Raw genomic sequence first — 21,413 nt, 5'->3', positions numbered from 1 at the left:
GGAGGTGGGGGCGCACGGAGACACAGGATACCCCAGGTGCCAGGTCGCTAATTCTAGTCGCAATTGCGACCTGGCACCCGGGGTTTGTCAAACCCTGATTTATGTGATTATACCATGTATTCTTTTTCTAATAAATTGTTAAAAAACCTTCACGTTGTTGGCTATGCCTTCAAAGTCCGACCTTTTTGGTGTCTCTTGTAGCACCGATCTTTTTTTGTTCCCTATATATACCTATACCTATACCTATATATCCAGTGATGTGGCAATGTGAGTGCTTCCCTTTACAATTGTTTAGGTATTATAGCGAATAATATGATTTCTACTGTCGTACATTACAGCGCGGCGGCTAGCATAAATGGGGGCTTAAGAACCGTTCGTATAATTATATTTTAATAACTGGATTTGCAAAATGTAGTTTCAGATCCTGTTCAGTGTTTTTATTTTTTTTGCTCTTGTGAATCCGATTTGTAGGGATATCATTTTAAAGCGGAGGGTTCACCCTAAAAAAAAAATTCTGGGCCATATTCTCAGAAGAGTTACGACGGAGTATCTCAGGAATCTCAGTGATTCCTAGAATCATTTTCGCATAGATACGCTGAAGATCCGACATGTGTAAGTCACTTACACTGTCGGATCTTAAATGTAATTCGCTGCCGGCCGCTAGGTGGTGTTTACGTTCAGGTCTCATTTGTTTATGCAAATGAGCCTGATACGCCGATTCCCGAACGAAATCGCGTCGCTTACGTAAGCGTAAGGTTACCCCTGCTATATGAGGGGTAACCTTACGCCAGTCCCACGTATGCCATGTTAAGTATGGCGTCGGGTCCGCGTCGTTTTTTCCCGTCGGGTACGTCGTTTTCCTAAGTCGTTCTTGAATACGACTTTACGTCAATGACGCACACGTCGGCGTCATTGAAGTTTTCCGCCGAGAACTGGAGCATGCGCACTGGGCTATTTTTAGCCCGGCGCATGCGCAGTTTGATCGGAACGGGGGCGCGATTAATTTAAATATAAGCCGCCCCCTTTGAAATACGCGGGGATACGCCGGGCCTTTTACAATATGCCTCCGCAAACTACGGAGCAAGTGCTTGAGGAATATGGCACTTGCTCCAGTAAGTTGGGGCGGCGTAGTGTAAATGGAGAATCTGGCCCTCTAACATTACATTGAGCCGAGTTGTGAGAATGACATTATGCTGACCTTTTTTATATTCTTGCCGTACATACCGTTTTATCTATATTTTCACTGGGGCTTCCGGGTATGTAATCCTGCGGGACTGAGCGTTCCTATTCACGTGCTAATTGATTGACATGCTTCCCACCGGCGCATACAGCGCGTCACGAGTTGCCGAAAGAAGCCGGACTGCAAGATGGCTCTATACGGCACCTGCGCACCGACGTTCAGCTTCTTTCGGCAACTCGTGACGCGCTATATGTCATTATCATTATAACAACTCGGCTCAATGTAATGTTAGAATTTTTTTTTAGGGTGAACCCCCGCTTTAAGGAGCTAATCCCCTGTTACAGAATTCCCGATCCGTAGTGGGAGCAGCGTGTGGTTGCAGAAATAGTAGATTGAGGGAGAAGCTAGAAGTGATCAGCGTGTCTGCATTCTGTGTGACTGCATTAGCCTGCTGCATCAGCCCTGCAGAGTGTCGTACAGGGGCAGGCATCTCCGCAGCGCCGGTGTCATTTAATCAGTGTCTGCTGAGCACATGCTGTCATTTCACATGAGCTGCCAGTTCAGTTTACTCTCCATACACCGCGGTCAGATTTATGTCACGGAGGCTGGCAGTACATGTACTGTACTTGGATAGTATGTCCTATGAAAGGTCACCACATATGAGGTTGTGTGGTCTTCATTACAAAGTAATCCTAAAGTGTGTGTGTGTGTGTATATATATATATATATATATATATATATATATATATATATATATATATATATATATATATATACATACACATACATACACACACACACACACACACACACACGTCCCATTAACAGCGTATTTAAAGACACTAGAAAGGCCATGGCAGTCTGAGACCAAAGACAAGAACCTCTTGTGTCACGGCCTAGTCAGGTTAGATATTTCCCCACGTTTTCTGAAGGCCTCATCCCCCGTGCACCTCTACCTCCGCTCTTTAATAATGCAGTCTGCATGAATAATGCATTGTGCAGAGGAAGGCCTTGGATTTTTACGAGTGGTAAATTGTTTTTTCATGCCAGCCGTTAACCCTTTTCCGTACGAAAGTCTGTTCTGGTCCAGCGTCGGCAGCGCAGGAAGGGGCTTGGCAGTCTGTGGTTACTTCACGATTAATGTCATCTGCATAAGTAGCGCACTCATAGAGCAGACGGACCAATTAATGCATTCTGGAGGTTAGATGCCTGACAGGTCTTGCAGCATGGATTATTCATAAGAGTTCTTTGTCAGCACTTTCGTTTTTCCAAAATAACTTTTCTTCTCGGTGACTGTCCCTGAATATATCACACAATGGAGGAGACTGCAGCTGGTTGGAGGAAAGAAAATGGAACACTCAACCATCTAGCTTTTCTATTATTTTTTTTTTTTTTTTACCCAAACTTGTACATTTATGATTCACTTCATTTAGCAGCCCTTCTTAATCTCAGTAAGGGTACTTTCACACTGAGGCGCTTGGTGCGCTGGCGGTAAAGCGCGGTAAAGCGTCGCTATTTTGTTTGACGCGATTTTCGGGCGCTTTAGCCCTGCTAGCGGCCGAAAAAGGGTTAAACCCGACCGCAAACAACGCCGTTTTGTGGGGGGTTTGGAGGCGCTACCCCATTGATTTCAATGGGCAGGGGCGCTATAGGAGCGGTATTTTTACCGCTCCTACTGAGCCTCAAAGATGCGGCTGGTAGGACTTTTTTTAGCGTCCCGCCAGCGCAACGCTCTAGGCTTTCACACTGGATAGAAAGGAGCGGCTCTTTCAGGGAGCATTGCAGTCGCTATTTTTAGCACAATAGCGCCTGCAAAGTGCTGCAGTGTGAAAGCAGCCTTAATAATTACTATAGATCACCATACATTATAATGTGTGGTGGTCAGTGCGAAGAATTCTCCTTACATTGGCAGTCGGTGGGAGGAATGCTCCCTTACATTGGCAGTCGGTGGGAGGAATGCTCCCTTACATTGGCAGTCGGTGGGAGGAATGCTCCCTTACATTGGCAGTCGGTGGGAGGAATGCTCCCTTACATTGGCAGTCGGTGGGAGGAATGCTCCCTAACATTGGCAGTCGGTGGGAGGAATGCTCCCTTACATTGGCAGTCGGTGGGAGGAATGCTCCCTTACATTGGCAGTCGGTGGGAGGAATGCTCCCTTACATTGGCAGTCGGTGGGAGGAATGGGCTTTCATTGGGGGTCAGTGGTAAGGATGCTTCTTACATCAGTGGAGAGAATACATTGGTGGTCAATGTTAACAGTGCTCCTTACATTGGTGGTCCATACAAGAAAGATCATTGGAGTCAATGGATAGTTATCTGAAAGGCAATATTTGCGCATTGCTCAAGGAGCTCCTAGAAAGCTATGGGGAAGGCTAGTTAACCACTTTAGCCCCGGGCCTGTTTTTCAGAGTCGGTGTTTACGAGACTAAAACATTTTTTTTTTGCTAGAAAATTACTTAAAACCCCCAAACATTATATATATTTTTTTCTAACACCCTAGAGAATAAAATGGCGATCATTGCAATACTTTTTGTCACACCGTATTTGCGCAGCGGTCTTACAAGCGCACTTTTTTTGGAAAAAATTCACTTTTTTAAATAAAAAAATAAGACAACAATAAATTTGGCCCAATATTTTTATATATTGTGAAAGATAATGTTACGCCGAGAAAAATGATACCCAACATATCACGCTTAAAAATTGCGCACGCTCGTGGCATGGCGTCAAACTTTTACCCTTAAAAATCTCAATAGGCGACGTTTAAAAAATTCTACAGGTTGCATTTTTTGAGTTACAGAGTAGGCCTAAGGCTAAAATTATTGCTCTCGCTCTAACGATCGCGGCGATACCTCACTTGTGTGGTTTGAACACCGTTTTCATATGCGGGCGCTACTCGCATATGCATTCGCTTCTGTGCGCGAGCTCGTCGGGACGGGGCGCTTTAAATTTTTTTTAGGGCTTTTCGGATTTATTTTTATTTTAAAATTTTTAACACTGAAATAAAAAAAAAAAAAATTATCACTTTTATTCCTATTACAAGGAATGTAAACATCCCTTGTAATAGAAAAAAGCATGACAGGTCCTCTTAAATATGAGATCTGGGGTCAAAAAGACCTCAGATCTCATATTTAGGCTTAAATGCAAAAAAAAAAAAAAAAAATTTGAAAATGTCATTTTTTCAAATGACAGAAAAAAAAAATTGGCTTTAAGACGCTGGGCGGGACTGACGTTTTGACGTCACTTCCGCCCAGCAGAGCTATGGGGATGGGCAAAGGAGATTTTTCCTTCACTCGCAACCCCGCTCAGCTGCCGAACGGTCCCGATCGCCTCCGCCGCTGCCGACGGCTACGGTAAGCGGCGGAGGGAGCGGGAGAGCGGCGGGAGGGCCCCCCCTCTCCCGCCACCGATAACGGCGATCTCGCCACGGAGACCGCCGTTATCGTGTACCGGACCGCCCACTGAAGAGATGAATATCTCGGTTGTGGCAGCAGCTGCTGCCGTTACCGAGATATTCATCTTTAAAGTGATGACGTATATGTACATGCGGCGGTCGGCAAGTAGTTAAAGTGATACTAAACCCAGGAGCCTCCATTCACTATATCTGGTCTCCCACAGTACACAGAACATGTAAATGTAATATTGACATAAAAGCGCACACGCACAGGTTGGACTTGATAGACTTTTTTTTTTTTTTCAACCTTACCAACTATGTAATTATGAAAATGCAATTATTTTAGTAAATATAAACTGCTAAATACCCCTTTCTCATCAGCAGCTAGAGCAGTCTTGTGACATATATGAGTGCCTGGTTAAAGCTTGTAGGAGGAGTTTTCATTCTCCTCTGACTGTCCTATGAGGCTGAAGGACCCCCGACTTTCTGTCTGCACAGTGCTGATTGGCCCTGTGCCAATCGCATGCACCTTCACAAGGAAAAATAAAACCTTTCTAGCAATACACACCAAATTGAGCATGTGCAGAGTGACTCCAAAGGCTCTGTGTTATCAGGAGATGGATTGGGGACAGTGGAACAGCCTTTTCACACAATGTGGAGGATGAAGCCCTTAGGTTCCACACTGAGTATAACCCGCATACTTCACTGCATATACAGACTTATTTTACTGTTGTGGGGTTAGTAGCGCTTTAAGAAAAGGCTTTTCTAAGGGGTCCATTGAGCACAGTGGCTTATTTGTTAGCACTTGTGCCTTGTAGCACTTGATTAAATCCCAGTTAGGAGTTAGAACACTGTCGGCATGGAGATTTCGGCCTGGATTCACAGACACTGACGCATATTTATGCCGGCGTAGCGTATCGAATATACGCTACGCCGACGCAGCGCAGAGAGGCAAGCACTGGATTCACAAAGCACTTGCTCCCACTCGCTGTCAAATCTACGCTGGGTTTCCTCGGCGTAAGCCAGCTTAGGTGGAAGCGGGCGTGAGCCATGCTAATGAGGCGTGACCCCATGCAAATGATGGGCCAAGCGCCATAGAAGTACTTAAAATGAACGGCGCATGCGCCGTCCCGTGGCCGCATCCCAGTGAGCATGCTCAGAATCATGTCAAAACAACTGCCTATGACGTGAACGTAACCTACGCCGAGCCCTATTCACGTACTACGTAAACGACGTAAAATACGACGGCTGTGTTCCCTGGTCCATACCTTTAGCATGATTTGCGCCTCATATATGGGGAATAACTTTACGCCGGACGTACGACTTACGCAAACCGCGTATATTATGCGCTGGGCGCAAGTACGTTCGTGAATCGGCGTATCTCCCTCATTTGCATATGTGCATAGAAAATCAATGGGAGCGGCAAATGCGCCCAGCGTAAATATGCGCCCACGATACGACGGCGTAGGCAAGTTATGTCGGTCGTAGGAAGTCTATTTTTAGGCGTATCTTAGTATGTGGGTCGACGCATAGATACGACGGCGCATATTTACACTTACGCGGCGTATCTCGAGATACGTCGGCGTAAGTGCTTTGTGAATCCGGGCCTTCATGTTCTCCTTGTGTTTGGGTAGATTTCCTCCATAAGGGGGAGTTTTTCTGTTGCAGCAGGAGAAAGCTAAGGCAGGACTGCCAATACTGCTTGGAATGTCTGTTACAGCCTGCCAATGCTGGGAGTGGGAGGGGGGGGGGGGTATTATTATTGCAGCCTCTCCTGCCCCTTTACATTTTTCTGCCTGCCACTGACCACCAATTCAGGAAATACAGAAGTCTCCCTGTTGAATGATTGAAAAATCTCCATAATAAATACAATAACAAAAAAAAAAAAAAATACGATTGTGCCTTTTTTTTTCTGCCCCTCCTCTCTCCTTGTCTATTTTTAGAATGCATGGAACTATATTCTGTTACTAATTTACCATTCTGTGAAGGGGCGCGCTTCTTTCTGAGTGTCGCTGCTCTCATAGATACAGCACAAAGTACAGCGCCGTATCCAGGACAATGTATGAATTGCAATGCAAGTAGAAGCAATCTGCATGGTTTACTCACATGCTCACAAGTAAAAATTTTTTACACTTAAAGGGTAACTCCACTTTCGTGGGGGGGAAAAAATAATATAGGGTATACAATTGCGACACAAATCATATTGTGATTGAATGTTATTAAAAATGAACTTTCCATTTCAATCTGCAGCCGCTGTAATTTTCAAAAAAATGCAATATGGCTACCTGGGGGTGTTCTGTACACAGAATTAGGGGCCGGCCGATATAGATTTTTCAGGGCCAATACCGATACTGATTTTCAGCCGCCTTTCAGGCCGATAACAGGTGCTGATATTCTGTCTATCACCGTCTCCTGCCACCAGATGCAGCATGTCACTTTCTCCTGCCACCAGATGCAGCATGTAACTTGTCACTGTCTCCTGCCATCCAGATGTAGCGTGTCATTGTCTCCTGCCATCCAGATGCAGCGTGTCACTTTGTCACTGTCTCCTGCCACTCAGATGCAGCGTGTCACTTGTCACTGTCTCCCAGATGCAGCGTGTCACTTGTCACTGTCTCCTGTCACCCAGATGCAGTGTGTCACTTGCCATTGTCACCTGCCATCAGAAGCAGCGTGTCACTTGCCACTGTTACCTGCCACAAGCTTTATATGGGTGGCAGGTGACAGTGGCAAGTGACATGCAGCTTGTCATCCTCACCTGCCACCCAGATGCAGCATGTCACTTGCCATTGTCACCTGCCACCCATATAAAGCTGGTCACTACTTACATTACTTCTGGCAGCCTCTCCCCAGCGACGCCCGAGTTGGTAAATATCCACATGCGGGCAGGCGGCAAGAGATGATGTAACTTTCTCTCTGCTCGCCCACGGCTGCAGCTCTGTTAAGATCAGCCTTTGAGGGCCTGCTGTAGGGGCAGAACAGCAGTGATACGAGGGGGGGCAGCGAGAGATGTCGTCTCTCTGCTGCCCGCCGCACCGCTAACAGAGATTGGCAGAGACTGCAGTGAGCGCCACAGGTGGGACAAGGGGAATAAGTCTGGCCAATATTAGTACGACCCTTACACAGAATGCCACCCAGAAACATGTCCTGCTTGTGTGATTGGCTCACTGATTTTCCCAGAAGTCTGCACTAAAATACAGATATTAGGCATCCCCTGATCCCCTGGTGAGACCCTCCCAATAGGAACACGTCTAAAGGGATGCAGGCCCAGCAGCTTTTCCTCATTAGGCTGGGTTCACACTACTACACTACTTTCATCCTACTTTGCTCTGCTACATTGGTCCTACATTTATCCTACATTGGTCCTACATCCATCCTACTTTCATGAACAGGATACTACTTTGGTCCGACTTCAATGATATTCAATGGGTTGAAGTAGGATCAATGTAGGACCAAAAGTAGTACAGGGAGAATTTTCAAAGTCGGACCGACTTGTGTAGGATGCTACAAGACGCTCTCATAGGGAAACATTGAACACAGAGCAAAGTAGGATGAAAGTAGTGTAGTAGTGTGAACCCAGCCTCGGTGCCCTGCAGGTGCCACAGCTGATTGATAATTATGAAACCACCCCCATTAGACACAGAGGAACAAACAGTGATTTCTTCAGGATAACAAAAGGAAGGTCCTCTGGATCCGTAAATTGGCACACATGTAGCCCAATTTCTCCTCTACAAGTGTGCAAAGTTTCTTGTCTAGGGGGGCCTACGACTGGGGAACACTGATTCTTCAAACCCGGGCACCCCTTCCATAGACTCCCATAATAAATGTCAGTCTAGTCATGGGCACAGTGAGGCATGGACACAGTGAGGCACAGTGAGGCATGCAGATGGACACTCAAGTCAATACGTTTTCCCAGTTTTTTTGGTAAAATTCAGCTTATATTCGGGTCGGCTTACCCTGTTTCCCCAAAAATAAGACCTACCCTGAAAATAAGACCTAGCGTTATTTTCCAGGAGGGCTGCAATATAAGCCCTACCCCGAAAATAAGCCCTAGTTACAAAAATGCTTATAAAATCCTATAATCCACTCTATTACAGTATTATATAATGTACAATGTGTGTGTTTCTGTAATATAATTGCGGGGAAGAGAGCTCCGGCGGGAAACAGAAGTGCAGGGAGGCGCTATAACAAATGTATTTGGCACAATTATATTACAGAAACGCACACATTGTAAATTATATACTACTGTAATAGAGTGGATTATAGGATTTTACAAGCATTTTAACTGAGTTTACACTGGGGATTCCTGACATGCAGGGAGGGAGAGGGGGAGAGAAGACCGCACATTACATGGTAAGACCTACCCCGAAAATAAGCCCTACTGTGTCTTTTGTTGGCATAATTAATATAAGACCCGGTCTTATTTTCGGGGAAACACGGTATACTCGAATATATACAGTACCTCAATGAAAAGCACACGTTGCTCACTGTTCGAAATGTGTTTGTTTATGAATTTATTTTCCATTCTGCTCCTTTGAAATTTCACATCTCTGCGGTCGAAAACGAATGTTAATTTGACCCCATTAGAAAATTGAATGAACTTTTTTTTTATTAAATTCTACTGGTGTATGAGCAGCTTTAGATTGTAAGCTCCTTGAGAGCAGGGACTGATGGGGCAGTATAGGATGTAAATTGTTGATGGTAAAAAGGACCTGTAATAAATAAATACATTCCTGAGATCTACAATCTGATTTCCTAATCTCAGGCCTTCTCTTTTTCTCTCCCAGGCAGTTACTTTGCCAGCCACTTTATCATGGGTGGAGAGAAGTTTGAATCCAGCCACCCAGAGGGCTACCTGTTTGGGGAGAACAGTGACCTGAACTTCTTGGGCAGCCGCCCTGTCACGGTAATGTACTTGTACTTGTGTGCCGTTCAGAATCGTTCCTTTTAGCGTGTGTACGTCTGTGTAACTAACCGATCTTCAGCACGTAAATTGTTTCATGCTGTAAGCACATACACGTTTTTCATCCCCAATGATTGACACGCCAAGTGATTTCACACCTCCGCTCACTGTGCCCGTACTGTGCTCCCTCCCTCCCTCCTGTGCCAGCCTGTGTTTCGGGGGCATATTAGGATACCACCGCCTTCTTGGTGGAGGGACGGAGCGCAGTGCTCACACGTGTAGGGATAATCCCACACACATGTCATTAACCCTCGCTGCTACTACTGCACATGGAGGTGATTAAGTCATCTGCTTTTTTACTGCTCAGGATCTTTGAATTGAATAATACATCCCATCCAGCCTACACACACACACACACACACACACACACACACACGCACAGCTCGTAATGACATATGTGTGTGTTGTTCTTGCGGAAATGGTGTTACCATCCCTCTGTAGGCACAATCTGCTTACCTCTTGCTGTCACATACAATTAACCCCTGCTGCCTTGATTACAGCTATTGCTGATAATTCATTGGTGCACAGTGTTAACCCAATTATGGCCTGCAGGGTTGCTAACTCATCTGTAATAAGACTTGATGAAAATATGCATGTTGCTGGCACTGGTCCATCTCCAGCCTCTCCTTGGTGTTAACGGGTTGACATTTTAATATAGAATCCTTTTTTTTTTTTTTTTCTTTTTTTGCAGTAAGATGTATTTTGCGCATTGCTTCCTCTTTGTTAATTTTTTTTTTTTTTTCATTTTTACCTTAAAAAAAAAAAAAATGAACAAGGTGATATACTTTTTCTTAATCAGTAAGGCCAAATAGGTCGCAAAATTTGTATGTTTATGGTATTATTCTTTCTATAGTACATTGGTGATTGCTGCACATTGGCCTTGTTTGTTAAACGGTTGTTCCTTTGCTATCATTGGCGGTTTTAAAAATGTACACGGTTTTGATGGTTGTACCTTTCAAAGTAGTACACAGAGAAATGCATTGCATTGTCATAAAGAAGTGCTTATTTTTTTTTTTTGACAAACAATAAGGACCTCTTCATACAGGCGCTGACGTTATTGCATGCATTTTGTGCTTTCTGGTACGTTGCCTTAATGCAGACCATTCATTTTGAATAGGCTGGTGGCACACCTCAGTGCACCTAAAGCTGCTTTCACATTGGGGATAGAGCCGCGGTGACGGTATAGCCGCGCTATTTGTAGCGCGGCTATACCGTCATATTTACCGCGATATTCGGGCGCTAGCGGTGAGGTTTTAACCCCCGCTAGCGGCCGAAAAAGGGTTAATAAGGGTTGCGTTGCGGGCGGTATTACCGCGGTTTCCCATTGATTTCAATGGGAAGGCGCGGTATAGGAGCGGTGAACACACCGCTCCTATACCGCAGTAAAGATGCGGCTAGCAGGACTTTTGGAGCGCTCCTGCTAGCGCACCGCTTCAGTGTGAAAGCCTTCGGGCTTTCACATTGAACACTACAGGGCAGGTTTTTTTCATGCGGTATAGCAGCGCTATTTTTAACGCTGTACCGCATGAAAAACGCCTCAATGTGAAAGGGGCCTAAGGCTGGGTTCACACTATTGTGAATTGGATGTGGGTTTCTCCACATCCACTTTGCATATCAGGAGATTATGACTGGCTCTCAATGGAGCTGGTTCACATATCTTCAGAGCGGCTCCGGTACAAATTGCACAAGAGTCTTGTGTGTCTTCTGGTCCATTTAAGTAAAATTCAGCCAAATAGGCTTGCAACCTGCCATCTTAGAGCAGGAGGTCACAGGCTATATCAGAGGGCTTCATGGGTCACATGTGGCCAGCTACCCACTAGTTGAGCACCCATGCCTTACTGTAAAGTTAAAAACCAACCTGACAATAAGTTTGTGCCCTCTGGTGTACTAATACCTGGCTATATGCCCTGTCATATTGGGCAGATGCATCAAGAGTGGTACAAAAATAAATAAATGTGCACCCCCAAAGCATAGTTGGTCAGTGTTGAAGGACATCAGGCTCCTTTCAATTCCAATTCAAATACAATTTTTCTTTTGTTCCTTTCAATTCCTACCAGGGATGAGCTTAGATGCTGTCACTTTACAACGCCAGTTATAAGCATTTCTCAGCCCACCGCTGCACATATTTAGGCTGCTGCGCTGGTATATGGGCACCTGCAGGGCAGAGAATGTCTTGGCCGCCTATGATTGGTAGTGTGCAGCAACAACTTCCGAACGAGTTAGCTCATACCTACTTCTTACACTCGGGAGGATGCAAAAGACATGTAAAGGTTTTTTTTTTGTCTCCCAATTGGATACGAACTTCATTGTTCTCTCTAGCCAAACCCTGAACTCGCACTTTTTTTTTTTTTTTTGTGCTCCATGCTCACCCCACAGCCCACCTTGTTGTTTTAACCACATGCCGACCGACGCACGCAGATATACGTCGGCAGAATGGCACAGGCAGGCAAAAGGACGTACCTGTACGTCCCCTTTAAGAAGCGGCATTGTGGACGCACAAGCACCCGCCGCGAGCTCCATGACTCCAACCGCGGGTCCCGCGGACTTGATGTCCGCAAGCATACCCGCGATCGTGTCACGGTAAGGAAGAAGGGGGAAATGCTAATGTAAACAAGCATTTCCCCAGTCTTCCTGTAATCGGAAGCTGTGATCACTGTCGTGTCACACACAGCCCACCCCCCCCTACAGTTAGAACACATCCCTAGGCACACTTAACCCCTTCAGCGCCACCTAGTGATTAACGCCTTCACTGCCAGTGTAATTTTCACAGTAATCGGTGCATTTTTATAGCACTGATCGCTGTTTAAATGGCAATGGTTCCAAAAATGTGTCAAAAGTGTCCGATGTGTCCACCATAATGTTGCAGTCACGATAAAAAATAAAAATAAACTCTGATCGCCACCGTTACTAGTAAAAAAATAATAATTAAAAATGGAATAAAACTATCCCCTATTTTGTAGACGCTATAACTTTTGCGCAAACCGATCAATAAACGCTTTTTGCGATTTTTTTATTTTTTTTATTTTAATTTTAATTTTTTTTTAACCAAAAATATGTAGAATCGACCTAAACTGAGGAAACATTTTTTTATATATTTTTGGGGGATATTTATAGCAAAAAGTAAAAAATATAGATTTTTTTTTTTCAAAATTGTCGCTCTATTTTTGTTTATAGCGCAAAAAATTAAAACCGCAGAGGTGATCAAATACCACCAAAAGAAAGCTCTAATTGTGGGAAAAAAAAGGACGCCAATTTTGTTTGAGAGCTACGTCGAAAGGCCGCGCAATTCAGTTAAAGCGACTGAGTTTGGCTAGAGTATAGTTTGAAGGATGCTCAATCTCATCTCTGCTCCTGATGTTGGATTTATGCTACTCCATAAATCAAAACTAAAACATTGTTTGGGCTTTAGGTATACATTAATAGGTATTCTATAGATTCTGGGGGCTTTAGAATTTGCATCTTATCAATCTGTACATTTCTATCTCTTTAAAGCGGGGGTTCACCCGAATTTTTTTTTTTTAACATTAGATTCAGGCGAGTTGTTAGAAGCACAATCGGGTGTTTTTTTTTAAATCATTGCAGTACATACCGTTTTAGAGATGGATGTTCTCCACAGCTTCCGGGTATAATCTGCGGGACTGGGCGTTCCTAATTGATTGACAGGCTTCCGACCGTCGCAAACAGCGTGTCACGAGTTGCCGAAAGAAGCCGGACTGCGAGTCGGCTCTATAAGGCGCCTGCGCACCGAGGTTCGGCTTCTTTCGGCAACTCGTGACGCGCTGTTTGCGACGGTCGGAAGCCTGTCAATCAATTAGGAACGCCCAGCCCAGCAGATTATACCCGGAAGCCGCGGAGAACATCTATCTCTAAAACAGTATGTACGGCAATGATTTAAAAAAAAAAACACCCGATTGTGCTTCTAACAACTCGCCTGAATCTAATGTTAAAAATTAGTTTTTTGGGTGAACCCCGCTTTAATTTTATAAAACACATTAATTATTGGGAGATGGTGTTGGTGGTGTACACTGTACAGTACATAAAGACAATTTTCTGACCTCATGTATGATAAAAAATACAGTGTCTTTATCCTGGTTTAGTAAAAGGACACTCAAATGAGTTTGGCCACTCAGGAACCATTTTGGAAACCTGGCCAATCAGTATCTGAAGAAGTACCTGTAGGATTTTCATGAACAGTTGTTGTTGTTATCTGGATATTAGGTCAACACCAGTGTTGTCTGCCCATTGATTACATAGATGTAGTGGCTTGGCAAGTATGAGCATAAATGTTATATATCAATAGTTCTAAAGAGTCATTTATAATGGTCGGCTCTTGTAACTGTGGTCTTGTGTTTATGGACATCTTAATTAGTTAGCAACAAGCCATTCATTGAATGAAATAATAAGGGAAAAATTTAGGACTTTGAACGAGGCTGCAGGCAAGGTGCGGGTAATAAAAGGGGTACAAATTTATTATTCATAGGAATGCAAAACATATATCAACATCCAGAAAACATGTAAATGAAAACATAACATTTCAAATAAATGACATTACTTCATATTAGAAACACATGATAGGCCAGATTCAGAAAGCCGTGCGCAAAGTTGCGGCGGCGTAACTTTTCTTATTTACGTTAAGCTGCCGCAACTTAACACGCAAGTGCTGTATTCACAAAGCACTTGCGTGTTAGGTTGCGGCGGCATAGCGTAAATTGGGCGGCCTAATTCAAAATAGGCGGGTAGGGGGCGTCTCCTATTTAAATTAGGCCCCTCTACGCGCCGAACGTACTGCGCATGCGCCAGCCTTAGAAAAATCCCAGTGCGCATGCTCCAAATTATGACGGTGTTTTCGACGTGAACATAATCAACGTAAATCCCCATTCACGGACGAGTTACGCAAACGACGTAAACATTTTCAAATTTCCCGCGGTCACGACGTCCATACTTAACATAGGATGCGCCTGTTTTGGGCAGCTTTATCTTTACGCCGGGAAAACCCTAACGTAAACAGCGTAAAGGGACTGCGTCGGGCCCGTGTACGTTCGTGAATTGGCGTATCTCGCTGATTTACATATTCTCTGCGTAAATCAGCGAGAACGCCCCCAGCGGACATTTTAAAATTGCAGTTAAGATCCGACGGTGTAATACAATTACGCCTGTCAGATCTTTGCTGCAAACCAGCTTATCTTGTTTTCTGCATACAGAAAAACAGATAAGCCGGCGCAAAGTGTGAGTTATGCCGGCGTATCACTGATACGCCGGCATAACTCTTTCTGAATCTGGCCCGATATGTGCATATGCAGTAAGAGCAGCAGGAGTACGGCAGTCCCAACCAGGTGCCACATGCTAATCTGCATGGATTAATGAATGCATAGAATGAATATATATGTACAGATGTCATATTAACAGTAATAGCGGAATGGTTAAAATTGTGAAAAACTGGTAAAAAACATATAAAATACAAATCGTCAAATATAACATCCATATTAGCCCGACGCGTTTAGTGTCTAACACTCCTCAGGGGCGGATGCTTGAATTATCTAAAAAGAATATATCAATTTGTAAATTAGGATAGAACATAATTAATAAACTAGTAACCAGTATAAGGTGGAAAAGTGTCCACCTAGGGTACTCACATGGAATCTAAGGTATATAGATGCGGGGTGTATGGAGCTATGGCCAAAACGGTATGTCCGCCACGGGAGCTGAGGCGGCATTGTAGCGCACAAAGGGCAGGGGCAGCAAGGAAACCTCCCCAAACAAGGCAGCACGGGATGAAGTGTGCATATAGGGTGTAGCAAAGGGAAGGACCACAGGGAATAGCCAGCCGGAGTCTATAAAAAAATATATATAATGATATAAAATCAGTGATTGAAGCCAATCAGAGGACAGCTAACCCAGACATATGGGTAGGTAAAATAACCTAAAAGTGGCGTCTAAGGCTCACGGACATCCAAAGGGAAAGCAGTGTGGTATGACCCATCAAGCTCGTAGGCGAGAGAGTACAAGGGGAGGACCTTTAATATAGCTGCCCCACACAGGTGCACGCTAGCATACCGTCAGCGTCACGTGGGCGAAACGAAAACCTGGGTAACGTCAGCTAAGGTGGAAGGAACTCACGCCCAGCACACTGACGGCAGAACTGGCGTCACAGGCTGGGCGGGGTACGTGGCGCCGACACGCAGTGCACGCAGAACCCACCACCGGGCAGCCCCCATTACTTAAGAAATATGTACAACACACGGTATTGTTGCCCACTTGCAATCCACTTAAAATATAAATCGAAAATATCATCTAGATGTCGTAATCTGATCTAGATGATGTAAAAGATTGGAGTTGGGATTGGTTTTCCAACACACTCTCAGATATTTGTTCAATCGATCAGAAGTGATCATCAAAACTCTACCACGGCCGATCAGTTTGGCAAAGTAAAAATTAATCCAGATCTCACTAAATCGATCAAGTGGAGGGTCTTTGGTTTGAAATTTGTTTTCAATTTGATTAGTTTAGTTGCATCCACCATACATACACCCTTCTTTTAATACCCACTGCACATGCACCTCCTTTTTTCTTGGTATCCAATGCATTTGCAGCGCCCCTACTTTCACCACAGTGCCAGCAGCTTTCTTCGCCTACCACCCACTGCATTACCCCTTCATTTAGCTACCATCCTTTTCTTTACCACCTTATTGTCAGGCCCCACTGTAGCTGCAGCCTCCTCTTTCACCCACCAATGTAGAATATCACCTTCCCTCACCTCCCACCACGCTTGCCCCTCTCCTCTCAGCACTGCACTATCACCCCCCCCCCCCCCACCTTGCAATCTCAATCTTCCAGCCCCCCCACCCCCCCATTCTCTGGCACTCTCTCCACTGCACGATCACATAAACTTCTCCCCGGCACTGAGTCCCAGGACCCAAAGAATATGAACTTCCTTTTCTCTAAGCACCTATCGCACCTGAAGCACCCCCTTCTCGCAATGATCAGAGTGCCTGAACCCTCCCTTCTCTCAACACCCACGATGCTGCCACCTCATTTCTCTCACTGCCAACTAAGCCTGCACCCCCCTTCTCTCATCGCCATATGCGCCTTTCTCCCCATCTCATAGCACTCGCCTCACTTTTACCTTCCTTCAGCACCCAACGTGCCTGCACAAATGTTCCACATTCCTAAATACTAATACATGTTTTAAACCCCACCCTAGCAGGTGTATAAATATCAAGTGCTATATATAAATGTGCTATTGTTTCTCTGTACATAAAAGCACGATACCTATGAGACAGTGCCCCTATCAGACTGGCTGCCTGGCATTCCCCTGGGCATATGAAATGTGACCATATGCTGCTGTCCATGTTCATTTTCTCAGGGAACAACACAAATCCAACGCATCCCAGTGTCCCCATGTGTATTGTGCCATTGATTGCTTTGATGTCCCAGATCTAAAAAGCTGCAAACATTTTGCAAAGTCACACTCATTTTTATTTAAATGGGAACACTGTAGCCAAGCCATTGGTAAGCATCAGGCAGAGATAAAAGGCACGGGAGGCAGATATGTATTGGAACTACTGGACTAACTTGATTGTTTGTTTGATCTGTAAACATTATTTACATATAAGGACAAGTGCTGCAAGATTCTTGGCTGTTTTTGGTAAGTTTGGTTGAGGCTGATCTGAATTGTGAGCTCCCTCGCCTGTGCCTGGAGCAACATTCTCCCTTCTCCAATGCTTTTATAGCTTACAGTCATAAAACGTATTTCCTTTATTATAGGGTTAGCTGCTTTGCATCAAAGTGACTCTTTGTTGCTAAAAAAACAAAAAAACAAAAAACAAAACAACCAGCACATGGAAGAAATGTAACAGTACTTACCGGTGTGTTGTCACATTCTGCTCCCCATCACAGAATGCTCCGGATGTCACGTTCCGTCGCCGCCATCTTGCTACACCCCACACTCTTGCACAGTAATGATAGAGTGTGAAGGGGGCAAGCAGATATCTTGTTACACCCATCGCAGTTTTAGATTTCACACTTATTTTCAACACAAAACTGAGCTTATATGCTTAAATACAGTGGGGCAGATCCACAAAAGAATTACGCCGGCGTATCTATTGATACGTCGCGTAATTTTAAAGTTCCCGCGTCGTATCTTTGTTTTGTATCCACAAAACAAGATACGACTGCATCTGGGATCGATCCGACAGGCGTACGTCTTAGTACGCCGTCGGATCTTAGGTGCATTTTTTCGGCGGCCGCTAGGTGGCGTTTCCGTCGAAATTCCGCGGCGAGTATGCAAATTAGCTAGTTACGGCGATCCACGAACGTACGTCCGGCCGGCGCATTTTTTTACGTCGTTTGCGTTTGGCTTTTTCCAGCGTATAGTTACCCCTGCTATTATGAGGCATACTCAATGTTAAGTATGGACGTCGTTCCCGCGTAGAATTTTGAATTTTCTACGTCGTTTGCGTAAGTCGTTCGCGAATAGGGTTTCGCGTAAAATGACGTCAACATTGGCTTGTTCCGGTTTAATTTCGAGCATGCGCACTGGGAAACCCCCACGGACGGCGCATGTTCAAAAAAAACGTTGTTTACGTCGGGTCACAACGTATTTACATAAAACACGCCCCCATCACATCCATTTGAATTGCGTGCCCTTACGCCGCCAAAGATACACTACGCCGCCGTAACTTACGGCGCAAATTCTTTGAGGATTCCAAAAGTAAAAAGTAAGTTACGGCGGCGTAGTGTATCTTAGATACGCTACGCCCGACGCAAATATGCGCCGATGTACGTGAATCTGCCCCAATATTTTTAAATCCGACGGACTGTTTAGATGTTAAATGTGAAAATCAGAGGTGTTTTGTCACATGAGCAAACATGTAAGGTCATCAGGTTTGCTGTTGCTTTCAACATTTAACATTTAAACAGTCCGTCGGATTTCCAAATACTGCCTTTACGCATATAAGCTCCGTTTTTGTGTTGAAAATAAGTCTCAAATCTAAAACTGGGTGGTGGGTGTAAGAAGATGTCCGCTTGCCCCCTTCTCACTCTATCTTTACTGTCCAGGAGTGTGGGGTGTAGCAAGATGGCGGCGAAAAAACATCACTTCCGCAGCATTCTGTGATAGGGAGTGGAATGTGACACTGTATCGGTCCTGCCACTGATGATTTTTTATTCCTTTCTGAGTTACACCTACTGAAGAATCTTCAGTATCTGACACTTCTGGTTGTTTCAGATGCCGTGCCCCTGCTGTGCTCTGTTGTTGCAACTCACTAGCCACTGTGACAGAGCTACAGTGACACTAGAGCTGGGCGATTTATTTTATTTTATTTTATTATTATTATTATTATTATTATTATAAAAAACTCGATTTACGATTCAAATAATTTTTTTTTTTTGATGGACACCGCTAGTCCTGAGGAGCTGCGGGAAGGAGTTTTTAGACTGTGGCCTAGTCCACGGCGTCCAGCCTCGCGGCCTCTGCCCAGGATCGCGGCGGATTCACTTCTCCCCTGCGCACCAACAAGGCAGCAGGGTCAGTTGTGAGGGTCCGCACCCTGTAGCAGGAGGACTCTAGCGCCGGTCCTGAGGAGCTGCGGTTAGGATTTTTTAGGCGAGGGCCCGGCTGCGGCCTAGTCCGCGCCGGCCTTGCGCCCCTTTTCCAGGATCGCAGCTGACTGACTTCTCCCCTGCACACCCCGGAGAGGCTATCAAGACAGAGGGTCGTTTGTGAAGGTCTGCACACGGTAATAGCAGGATTCTTAGTGATGTTCCTGTGGAACAAATAAATAAAAATAAAACGAAAATATTAATCGATTTGACCTACCAACTCAATTTTTAAATCAAAATGATTTTTCTTTCCAGCCCTAAGGCGGCGTACAGACGACCGAACAGTCCGCTGAAAACGGTCCGCCGGACCGTTTTCAGCGGACATGTCCGCTCGGAGATTTCTGTATGATGGTTGTACACACCATCATACAGAAATCCGGCCGGACACGATACGCGATGACGTGCCGCGCGGCCCTGGAAGGTAAATACTTCCACGCATGCGTCGAATCACTTTGACGCATTCGAGGGATGGCGGCCGAGCGGACATGTACGGTGAGTCTGTACAGACGACCGAACATGTCCGACGGACAGGTTTCTTAGCATGCTAAGAAACATTTGTCCGCTGGAAAACGGTGGGCTGGACAAATGTCCGCTGGAAACCTGTCCGGTCGGCCGTACACATGACTGAACATGTCTGCTGAAACTGGTCCGCAGACCAGTTTCAGCAGACATGTTCGGTCGTGTGTACGGGGCCTAAGTGACACAGCATCTGGTGGTGTAACACAGGGCTTGACAATTTTTTCTTTGAATCTAGGAGCCAGCTAAAAAAGTTAGGAGCCAGTTTTCTTTTTTTGTTAACAACCTGCCTACTGAGCATTTCACCCCTTTCCTGCTCAGGCCATATTTCAGCTCTGTCACACTTTGAATGACAGTTGCACCCTAGAGGTGCGCATATTCACTGGTCTCACGATTCAATTAGATTATAATTTATCATGTCAACGATTCGATTCTGCGATGCATCACAATTACTGCCCATGGTTTTCATCAAAAACCCATCAGTGCAGCCTTATATGTGGAAATCAGTGCAGCCTATCAGTGCAGCAATATGAGGGCCTTCTTATTGCCCATCAGGACAGCCTTATCAGTGCAGCCTAATTTCCCAGCACTGGATTAGTGTGCCGTCTATCATAGGATCTGGTCTAGGAGGCGAGACTTTGTTACAGATCACATGTATACATTTAGGTATGGGGAGGACTCTGACAGGGGCTGATGATGTCATTGATGCAATTGCAATGCTGCCGTTCTCTGCATCGATGCAGAATCGTTTAAGGCTGCATCACAATGCATCAATTACACAATTATTTTCAACACCCCTACGATACCCATATGAAATTGCTATAATTTTTTTTCACACACATAGAGCTTTCTTTTGGTGGCATTGAATCACCACTGCGTTTATGTTTTGCTAATCAAACGAAAAAAGATTGGAAATTTTGAAAAAAAACAAAACTTTTTCTTCATTTCTGTTATAACATTTTGCAAATAAGTAATCACATGGTAAAGGACCACTGTGATTGGCCCTTTACTTTGATCTGGGATCAGCTGTGTCTGAAGGACGCCCGATGCACACCCCAGGGGCAGGGTTGTGGGAGGACGTCAATAGACCCCCTCCGAGAATCAGACGACCGCACTGTGACTGTCTTCCAGCTATAGCGCAGTCGGCAAGTGGGGACAGCTGACAAAAGCCCAGGCACCAGAATGCAATTTCTAGTTGTCATGGGGACCTGGCGCCTGGGATTTGTCGAGCTTTGGTGTAACGCCACACCTGGATGTGTCAGATGCCGAAGATGCTCTGATCAGTGGTGGCCATACATGCTTTGATTTATAATATCTTAATATAATATTACTATATTGATGTGCAACTCAATCAAAACAATTGAATAGCCATAACTTCTCTTCCAATCGATTTAAACCTGATTCAATTAAACTGCGTCTATTGACCAGGGTGGAAAATGATTTATCGTTTTGTATCGACTGGCAGCAAGGAGACATTTTTTTCACAACTAGTATTTTGATCAAAAACATCATGAGTTTACATGATGGAAACTTTTTTGTCTAATTAAAAGAGGAGGTCCAGCCTGAGCAAAAAAAAAAAAAAATACAAATACTGCAGCTGCTGACTTTTAATATTAGGGCACTTACCTGTGCAGGGAGCCTGCAATGTTGGCACCCCAGCCGAACTACTCCCGGGTGCTGACGCCGCCATTCCTGGTAAGGGAACCCAGCAGTGAAAGCTGCGCGTTCTAATTGGCCCAGTGGCGGAGGAAGAAGGAAGCGGG

At 44.9% G+C, this 21,413-nt stretch overlaps 1 protein-coding gene across 4 annotated transcripts in view; it reads left to right on the top strand.

Annotated features, from left to right (window-relative positions):
• RNF157 (ring finger protein 157) overlaps positions 1-21,413 on the top strand; it is a 130,633-nt gene that overhangs the window by 10,553 nt on the left and 98,667 nt on the right. For all 4 annotated transcript variants that reach the window (XM_040330058.1, XM_040330057.1, XM_040330060.1 and 1 more), the window contains exon 3: positions 9,359-9,477. In XM_040330058.1, the coding sequence (XP_040185992.1) occupies positions 9,359-9,477 (119 nt within the window). The remainder of the gene's footprint in view (positions 1-9,358; positions 9,478-21,413) is intronic.

Source organism: Rana temporaria, chromosome 12, assembly GCF_905171775.1.
Source record: "Rana temporaria chromosome 12, aRanTem1.1, whole genome shotgun sequence".
Lineage (NCBI taxonomy): Eukaryota > Metazoa > Chordata > Amphibia > Anura > Ranidae > Rana > Rana temporaria.
Note: the sequence above shows the minus strand (reverse complement) of the source record. Positions and strands in the feature narration are given on the sequence as shown.